The sequence below is a fragment of the Catharus ustulatus genome, chromosome 35, assembly GCF_009819885.2.
Source record: "Catharus ustulatus isolate bCatUst1 chromosome 35, bCatUst1.pri.v2, whole genome shotgun sequence".
Lineage (NCBI taxonomy): Eukaryota > Metazoa > Chordata > Aves > Passeriformes > Turdidae > Catharus > Catharus ustulatus.
Window position 1 is genome coordinate 897,554 of NC_046255.1, and position 10,193 is coordinate 907,746.

Here is a 10,193-nt window from a genome sequence, read left to right on the forward strand (position 1 = left end):
TTGAGTTTTTGGGGTTGATTTTGGGGGTCCCAGATGTTTTTGGGGTGGATTTTGGGATCCCTTTATGATTTTGGGGTGGATTTTGAGATCCCAGGGTTGATTTTGGGATTCCCAGGGTGTTTTTGGGGTGTATTTTGGGCTCCCCAGGTGTATTTTGGGTTTCCCACTGTGATTTTCGGGTGGATTTTGGGGGTCTCAGGTGTATTTTGGGATGTATTTTGGGTTTCCCAGATGTTTTTGGGGTGGATTTTGGGATCCCATTGTGATTTTCGGGTGAATTTTGGGGTTCCCGGGGTTGATTTTGGGATTCCCAGGTGATTTTGGGGTGAATTTTGGATTTCCCAGATGTGTTTGGGATGGATTTTGGGTTTCCCAGATGTTTTTTGGGGGAATTTTTGGTTCCTGGGGTGGTTTTGGGGTGAAATTTGGGTTTCCCAGATGTTTTTGGGGTGGATTTTGGGATCCCATTGAGTTTTTGGGGTGAATTTCGGGTTCCCAGGGTTGATTTGGGGTGGATTTTGGGGGTCCCAGTTGTATTTGGCGGTGAATTTCGGGATCCCATTGTGGTTTTGGGGTGAATTTTGGGTTCCCCAGGTGTATTTTGGGTTTCTCACTGTGATTTTAGGGTGGATTTTGGGGGTCCCAGCTGGATTTTGGGGTGAATTTTGGATTTCCCAGGTGTGTTTGGGATGGATTTTGGGTTTCCCAGATGTTTTTTGGGGGAATTTTGGGTTCCTGGGGTGGTTTTGGGGTGAAATTTGGGTTTCCCAGCTGGATTTTGGGGTTGATTTTGGGATCCCATTGAGTTTTTGGGGTGAATTTTGGGTTTCCCAGGTGTTTTTAGAGTATTTTTTTGGGGTCTCAGGTGTATTTTGGGGCGAATTTTGGGATCCCATTGTGATTTTGGGGTGGATTTTGGGGTTTCCGGGGTTGATTTTGGGATTCCCAGGGTGTTTTGGGGGTGGATTTTGGGGGTCCCAGCTGGATTTTGGGGTGGATTTTTGGATCCCATTGTGGTTTTGGGGTGAATTTTGGGATCCCAGGGTTGATTTTGGGATTTCCAGGTGGATTTTGGGGTGAATTTTGGGTTCCCATTGTGATTTTAGGGTGAATTTTGGGGGTCCCAGCTGGATTTTGGGGTGAATTTCGGCATCCCATTGTGGTTTTGGGGTGAATTTTGGGGTCCCAGGATTAATTCTACGTTTCCCAGATGTATTTTGGGGTGAATTTTGGGTTTCCCAGGTGTTTTTAGAGTCTTTTTTGGGGGTCTCAGGTGTATTTTGGGGTGGATTTTGGGATCCCATTGAGTTTTTGGGGTGAATTTCGGGTTCCCAGAGTTTATTTTGGGTGGATTTTGGGGGTCCCAGCTGGATTTTGGGGTGAATTTCGGGATCCCATTGAGATTTTGGGGTTGATTTGGGGGTCCCAGGATGGATTTTGGGGTCCCAGGTGTATTTTGGGATGGATTTTCGGGTCCCAGGTGTAATTTGGGGAGGGGTCTCACCTGGCCTGCAGGCCGTGTCACACAGCAGGGGACACAGGGGACACAGCTGGCAGCCCTGGGGGGGAAAAAGGGAATTTTGGGGGTGTCACCGAGGGGAATTTTGGAGATTTTTGGGGATTTTTGTGGAATTTTTGGGGGTCTCCAGGAGGTTTTGGGGATTTTGGGGGGTTTTTTTTGGTTTTTTTTTTTATTTTGGGGGGATTTTTGGAGGTTTTTTGGGGGTTTTTGAGGAATTTTTGGAGGTTTATTTGGGGGTTTTCGGGGGGTTTTTGGGGATTTTGGGGGATTTTTTGGGATTTTTGGGGATTTTTGGGGGGGGGTTGGGGGATTTTGGGGTCCCCGGAGGGAGGATTTTTGAGGATTTTTGGGGTTTGGGGGGATTTTGGGGGGGGTTGGGGGGGTTTTGGGATCACATGGCAGGTTTGGGGGATTTTTTGGGGGATTTTTTTGGGTTTTTGGGGGGTTTTTTGGGGATTCTTGGTTTTATTTTGATATTTGGGGGAATTTTTGAGGTTTTTGGGGGGATTTTTGGAGGGTTTTGGAGTGTTTTTTTTATTTTGGGGGGTTTTTGGGGGGTTTTGGGGTCACCTGGCAGTCGGGGCAGGGGTCCCCGGGGGGATTTTGGGGGATTTTTTGGGGATTTTTTGGATTTTTGGGGGATTGTTGGAGGTTTTTTTTGGGGATTTTTGGGGTTTTTTTTGGTTTTTTTTTATTTTGAGGGGATTTTTGGGGTTTTTTGGGGGGTTTTTGGGGGGTTTTTGGGGTCACCTGGCAGTCGGGGCAGGGGTCCCCCGAGTCCCCCGGGGTGCAGGGACAGCGCGAGCAGCGGTGGCAGCGCTGGGGAGGGCAAAAAAAACCAAAAAATTAACACAAAATTAATTAAAATTAAACCGAAATTATTCGAAATTAATTGAAATCAACCCGGAATTACCCCAAACCCCCCCAAAATTTCCTCCATCCCCCCAAAATCCCCCCAAATTCCCCCAAAATCCCCTTAAATCCCCCCCAAAAATCCCAAATTTCCCCCCACAATCCCCCAAAATCCTCCCAAAAATCCCCAAATTTCTCCAAATTTTCCCCAAAATCTCCCCCAAAACGCCCCTAAATCTCCCCAAATCCCCCCAAAATTCCCCCGAATTTCCTCAAACCCCTCAAAACTCCCCTTAAATCCCCCAAAAATCCCCAAATCCCCCCAAAATCCCCAAATTTCCCCAAATTTCTCCAAATTTTCCCCAAAATCTCCCCCCAAACCGCCCAAATTTCCCCAAAACCCCCCTAAAATCCCCCCAATCCCCCTTAAATCCCCCCAAAAATCCTCAAAATTCCCCAAAAACTCCCTTTAAAACCCCCCAAAATCCCAAAATCCCCCAAATTTTCCCCAAAATCTCCCCAAAACCCCCAAAAATCCCCCCAAAAATCCCCAAATTTTCCCCAAATCCCCCCAAATCCCCCTTAAATCCCCCCAAAAATCCCAAACTTCCCCCAAATTTTCCCCAGAATTCCCCAAATCCCCCAAATTTCCCCAAAATCTCCCCCAAAACCCAAAAAAAATCCCAAATCTCCCCAAATTCCCCCAAATTTCCCCCAAAACTCCCCTTAAATCCCCCCAAAAATCCCAAAATTCCCCAAATTTTACCCAAAACTCCCCCAAATCCCCCTTAAATCCCCCCAAGAATCCCCAAGCTTTCCCCAAATTTTCCCCAAATTTCCCCAAATCCCCCCAAATTTCCCCAAAAACTCCTCTTAAACCCCCCAAAAATCCCAAATTTTCCCAATTTTCCCCAAAACTCCCCCAAAACCCCCTTAAATCCCCCCAAAAATCCCAAATTTCCCCCAAATCCCCGCAAATTTCTTTCAAAACTCCTCTTAAATCCCCCCCAAAATCCCAAATTTTCCCCAAATCCCCCCAAATTTTCCCCAAAACTCCTCTTAAAACCCCCCAAAAATCCCAAATTTCCCCAAATTTCCCCCAAAACCCCCTTAAATCCCCCCCAAAAATCCCAAATTTTCCCCAAATTCCCCCAAATCTCCCCAAAAATCCCCAAATTTCCCCCAAAACTCCTCTTAAACCCCCCAAAAATCCCAAATTTTCCTCAAATTTTCCCCAAATTCCCCCAAAATCCCAAATTTCCCCACCTGGCAGTAGCCGCAGTAGCCGCAGATGGAGCCGGGCCTGTAGCGCCCTTCGGCCTCACCCCCCTCCTCTTCCTCCTCCTCCTCCTCACTCCCTGCAATGTGAGGAGGGGTCACCCCCAATCCGGGACCCCCTCCCCAAAATCTTCCTCCCCTCCCTCCAAAATTTCCCACCTTCCTCTTCCTCGGAGCTGCCGCCTTCATCTTCATCATCATCATCATCATCATCATCTTCCTCGGAGCTGGGGGCGCGGCCTTCATCGTCATCATCATCATCATCGTCATGGTGACGGCCTTCGGCCTCCTGGTGGCCTTCATCACCATGGTGATGATGATGATGGTGGTGGCCTTCATCCTTCTGGTGGCCTTCATCATCATCATCATTGTCGTGGTGACGGCCTTCGTCTTCCTTGTGGCCTTCATCGCCATGGTGATGATGATGATGGTGGTGGCCTTCAGCCTCCTCGTGGCCTTCATCATCCTCATGGGGGTGGTGGTGGCCTTCATCTTCATCATCATCATCGTTGTGGTGACGGCCTTCGTCTTCCTTGTGGCCTTCATCGCCATGGTGATGATGATGATGATGATGATGGTGGTGGCCTTCATCCTCCTCATCGTGGCCTTCATCGCCATGGTGATGATGATGATGATGATGATGATGATGATGGTGGCCTTCATCCTCCTCATGGCCTTCATCACCATGGTGATGATGGTGATGAGGATGATGGTGATGAAGGCTCTGCTCTTCCTCTTCCTCCTCCTCGTGAGGATGATGATGATGGATGTCACTGGTGAGGCCTTCATCCCCCTGATGATGATGATGATGATGATGATGAAGGCTCAGCTCGTCCTCCTCCTCCTGATGATGATGAGGACAATGATGAAGGCCAGGGGATCCTTCCTCCTCTTCCTCATAATGATGATGATGATCACTGGAGGAGCCTTCATCCCCCTGATGATGATGAGGATGATGAGGATGATGATGAGGGCTCAGCCCTTCCTCCTCCTCTCCCTGAGGATGATGATGATGATGATGAAGGTTCAGCTCTTCATCCCCCTGATGATGATGAGGATGATGATGATGGTGATGAAGGCCCGGGGACTCCTCAGCCCCCCCCAATCCCCCCTGGAGCAGGAGCAGCCCCAGGAGGAGCCACGGCCGGAGCATGGCCGGACACGAGTGACCACTGAGTGACCACTGAGTGACCACAGTGACCACAGTGACCACTGAGTGACCGCTGAGTGACCACCGAGTGACCACTGAGCACTGAGTGACCACTGAGCACTGAGTGACCACTAAGTGACCACCGAGTGCCCGCGGCCGCAGTGACCGGACACTGCCCGTGGTCACTTCCCTGAGTGACCGCAGCAGCTGCTGCCCCTCCCCCCACCCCAAAAATAGACCCGGGGGGGATGGGGGAGGGGTGGCCCGAACTTTTCCCCTCCCCCACTCCACAAAAAAAACCAAAAAACCCCAACCCCCCCCAAAAAACCCTCAAAAAACCCCCCAAAACCCCCAAAAAACCCCAAAAAATCCCCCAAAAAAACCCAAAAAAACCCAAAAAACCCCCAAAAACTCCAAAAAAAACCCCCAAAAAATCCCCCCAAAAAAACCCCAAAAAATCCCCCCAAAAAACCCCAAAAAACCCCCAAAAAACCCCAAAATACCCCCCTAAAAAAACCTCAAAAAACCCCAAAAAACAAAAAAAAACCCAAAAAAATCCCAAAAAACCACCCCAAAAAACCCCAAAAAGCCTAAAAAAACCCCCCAAAAAACCGAAAAAAACCCCAAAAAACCCCCCCAAAAAAACCCCCAAAAAATCCCCCAAAAAACCCCAAAAAAACTAAAAAAAACCCCATAAAAACCCCAAAAAAACCCAAAAAACCCCAAAAAAACCCAAAAAACCCCAAAAAACCCCAAAAAAACCTCAAGAAACCCCAAAAAACAAAAAAAAACCCAAAAAAACCCCAAAAAACAAAAAAAACCCAAAAAAACCCCAAAAAACAAAAAATCCCCAAAAAAATCCCAAAAAACCACCCCCAAAAAACCCCCCAAAAAAACCAAAAAAAGGAAAAAAAATGAGAAAAAAAAGAAAAAAAGAAAAAAAAATAAGAAGAAAAAAGAAAAAAAAAAGAAAAAAAAATAAGAAGAAAAAAAGAAAAAAAAGAAAAAAAAAGAAAATAAAGAGCGGGGGCACCAAGGACAAATTTGGGGGGGAGGGCGGGGGGGGGGTTGCGCCCCTCCCCCCACCCCCACACAGCCTTGGGGGGGGGGATAAAGGGGAGACCCCTCCCCCCACCCCCCCAAAAAATCCAGGAGCCGATCCCAGAGCGCCATGGGGGGGGTGCAGGTGAGGGGGGACCCCAAAATTTGGGGGGTGGGGGGTGGGAAATCCAAATTTGGGGGGTGGGGGACACAAATTTTGGGGTGGGGGGATAAGGGGACCCCAAAATTTTTGTTGGGGGGGGGCGTGGGACCCGAATTTTGGGGTGGGGACCCCCAAATTATTGGGTGGGGGGGCATGGGACCCCAAATTTTGGGTGGGGGACCCCAAATTCCTCAGGGATCCCCAAATTATGGGGTGAGGACCCCAAATTTTGGGATGGGGGCACCACAAGACCCCTCCCCAAATTCCTCAGTTCCCCAAATTAGGGGGTGAGGACCCCAAATTTTGGGGTGGGGGCACAACAAGACCCCTCCCCATTCCCCAATTACGGGGTGAAAACCCCAAATTTTGGGGTGGGGGCTCCACAAGACCCCTCCCCAAATTCCTCAAGGACCCCAAATTTGGGGTTGGGCACCACAAGACCCCTCCCCAAATTCCTCAGTTCCCCAAATTTTGGGGTTGGGCTCCACAAGACCCCTCCCCAAATTCCTCAGTTCCCCAAATTAGGGGGTGAGGACCCCAAATTTTGGGATGGGGGCACCACAAGACCCCTCCCCATTCCTCCGGGACCCCAATTATGGGGTGAGGACCCCAAATTTGGGGTTTGGACTCCACAAGACCCCTCCCCATTCCTCAGGACCCCAAATTTCGGGGGTGGGGGCTCCCTTGGGACCCCTCCCCATCCCCCAATTACGGGGTGAAGACCCCAAATTTTGGGGTGGGGGCTCCACAAGACCCCTCCCCAAATTCCTCAAGGACCCCAAATTTGGGGTGGGGTCTCCCATGAAACCCCTCCCCCCTTACAGCTCCTGGCCCTGCTGACCCTCCTGGCTCCCCCGGAGATTTTGGGGATCCCCGGGGACCCCCTGGGGGTGCTGAGCGCCCTTCCCGGGGGTCTCTCGATGCCCGGGGGGGTGTCGGTGATTTTGGGGGGGGGTCCCGGACGCCCCCCGTGCCGGCCCGTGAATGTGACGGTGGCGCTGGAGAAGGAGGAGTGTCCCCAGTGCCGGGCGGTGACAGCCACGGCCTGCGGGGGGTTCTGCAGGACCAGGGTAGGGGGGCTTGGGGGGGATTTGGGGGATTTGGGGAGGGTCTGGGGGGGTCTGGGGGAAAATTTGGGGGGGTTTAGGGGGAGTTATGGGGGATTTGGGGGGAGTTATTTGGATTTTGGGGGATTTTTGGGGGGAGTTATGGGGGATTTTGGGGGGTTTAGGGGGAGTTATTTGGGTTTGGGGAGATTTTGAGGGGATTTTTTGGGGGGTTTCGGGGGTTTGGGGAGGGGTTTGGGGGGATTTTGGGGGGTTTGGAGGGAATTATTGGGGATTTGGGGGGAATTATTGGGGTTTGGGGGGGGTTGGGGGGAGTTAAAGAGGATTTGGGGGGAGTTATGGGGGATTTTTCGGGGTTTGGGGGGAGTTATTTGGGGTTTGGGGGAGTATTTGGGGAGTATTTGTGGGGTCTGGGGGGGTTTGGGGGGGTTTGGGGAGGGGTTTGGGGGGGATTTTGGGAGTGTTTCGGGGGAGTTATGGGGGATTAAAAGGGGTTTGGAGGGATATCGGGGGGATTTAGGGGGGTTTGGGGGGAGTTATTGGGGTTTGGGAGGGATTTTCGGGGGATTTTTTTGGGGGTTTGGGGGGAGTTAAACGGGATTTGGGGGGATTTCGGGGGGTTTGGGGCAGTTAAAGGGGATTTGGGGGGGATTTTGGGGGATTTGGGGGGAGTTATTTGGGATTTGGGGGGAGTTATGGGGGATTTGGGGGGGATTTAGGGGGGGTTTGAGGGGAGTTATTGGGGTTTGGGGGAGTTAAAGGGGATTTGGGGAGGGGCTGGGGGAGTTATGGGGGATTTGGGGAGGATTTTGGGGGTTTGAGGGGAGTTAAAGGGGATTTGGGGGGATTTTGAGGGGTTTGGGGGGAGTTATTTGGGATTTGGGGGAGTTATGGGGGTTTGGGGGGGATTTAGGGGGGTTTGAGGGGAGTTATTGGGGTACTTGGGGAGTATTTTGGGGGGGTTGAGGGGAATTATGGGGGATTTGGGGGGAGTTAAAGGAGATTTGGGGGGAGTTGAGGGGCATTTATGGGGGATTTGGGGGGAGTTATTGGGGTTTGGGGAGGATTTTGGGGGGTTTGGGGGAAGTTAAAGGGGATTTGGGGGGAGTTATTGGGGTCTGGGGGAAATTAAAGGTGATTTGGGGGGAAATTTTGGGGGGTTTGGGGGGAGTTATTGGAGTTTGGGGGGAGTTAAAGGGGATTTGGGTGGGATTTTGGGGGATTTGGGGGGAGTTATTTGGGATTTGGGGGAGTTATGGGGGAGTTGGGGGGGATTTGGGGGGATTTGGGGAAATTACGGGGTTTTGGGGGAGATTTGGGGAGGGGCTGGGGGAGTTATGAGGGATTTAGGGGGAGTTATTGGGGTCTGGGGGAAGTTAAAGGGGATTTGGGGGGATTTAGGGGGGGTTGGGGGGAGTTATTTGAGATTTGGGGGGAATTTTGGGGTTTAGGGGGAGTTATTGGGGTTTGAGGGGGATTTGGGGGGGTTTGGGGGTGAGTTATATGGGATTTAGGGGGAGTTATTGGGGTTTTGGGGGGATTTTGAGGGATCTGAGGGGGATTTTGGGGGAGTTTGGGAGGATTTTGGGGATATTTTAGAGGGATTTGGGTGGGTTTAGTGTAGTTCAGGGAAATTTTGGGGGATTATTGGGGGATCTCCAACACCTCACACTCCGTGTGGGATAAACCGGAACCCACCGAGGGGATTTAAGGCGACAAAATTTTCGGGGTGACTTTGACCCACCGCGATTTTTTCGGGGAGGGTCTCGAGGGGATTTTTGGGGTGTCCCCCCCCTCTCCAGGAGCCGGTTTACCGCAGCCCCCTTGGCCCCCCACGCCAGGCCGCCTGCACCTACTCGGGGGTTCGCTACGAGCGCTGGATTTTGGGGGGCTGCCCCCCCGGCATCGACCCCTCCGTCACCGTCCCGGTGGCCCTGGGCTGTCGCTGCGGCCGCTGCCCCATGGCCGCCGCCGACTGCGTCGTGCTGGGGCTGGGACCCTCCTTCTGTGGGGCTCCGGGGGGGTTTGGGGGGTCTTGACCCCATTTTTGTCCCAGATTTGGGACCCTCACCCTTCGTTTGTGGGATATTTTGGGGGAGGGGTAATAAAACCTCCAAGCCACCAGGGGGCGCTGTGTGTCATTTGGGACACCATAGAGTGGGGACAATAAAACCTCCAAACCGCCAGGGGGCGCTGTGTGTCATTGAGGACACCATAGAGAGGGGACAGCTCTTTATGGGGGGGGTCATTGGGGGATCCCTCCCCACTTTGGGGACCCCCCCAAACGCTGAAGACCCCAAAATGTGGAAATCCCAAATCTCAGAGTCCCCCCTCCCTTTCGGACCCCAAAACTTTGGGACCCCAAATCATGGAGACCCCAAACCTTGGACACCCCAAAACTTTGGGACCCCAAACCTTGGAGACCCCAAAACTTTGGGTCCCCAAAACTTTAGGACCCCAAAACTTTGGGACCCTAAATCTTGGAGACCCAAAATTTTGGGACCCCAAAACTTGGTGACCCCAAAACTTTGGGACCCCAAACTTTAGGACCCCAAAACTATGGGACCCCAAACATTAGAGACCCAAAATTTTGGGACCCCAAACCTTGGAGACCCCAAAACTTTGGGTCCCCAAAACTTTAGGACCCCAAAACTTTGGGACCCTAAATCTTGGAGACCCAAAACTTTGGGACCCCAAAACTTGGTGACCCCAAAACTTTGGGACCCCAAACTTTAGGACCCCAAAACTATGGGACCCCAAACATTGGAGACCCAAAACTTTGGGACCCCAAACCTTGGAGACCCCAAAATTTTGGGACCCCAAACCTTGGAGACCCCAAAACTTTGGAGACCCTAAAACTTGGAGACCCCAAAATTTTGGGACCCCAAAACCTTGGAGACCCAAAAGCTTTGGGACCCCAAAACTTTGGGAACCCAAACCTTGGGAAACCCAAATCTTGAGGACCCCCAACACTGGTGACCCCAAATTTAGAGACCCAAAACTTTGAAGACCCAAAATTTTGGAGAACAAAAACTTTGGGACCCCAAAACTTTGGGACCCCAAACCTTGGAGACCCCAAAATTTTGGGACCCCAAACTCATGATCTAGGATTTTGGGTAA

At 51.4% G+C, this 10,193-nt stretch overlaps 1 protein-coding gene across 1 annotated transcript; it reads left to right on the forward strand.

Moving 5' to 3' along the window:
- Positions 1-5,973: 5,973 nt before the first annotated feature.
- Positions 5,974-9,112, forward strand: LOC117009708 (lutropin subunit beta-like). Its single transcript, XM_033084026.1, has 3 exons — positions 5,974-5,988; positions 6,831-7,076; positions 8,876-9,112. Exons 1-3 carry the CDS (start codon positions 5,974-5,976, stop codon positions 9,110-9,112), a joined length of 498 nt encoding a protein of 165 aa, XP_032939917.1.
- The last annotated feature ends 1,081 nt before the right edge of the window (positions 9,113-10,193 follow it).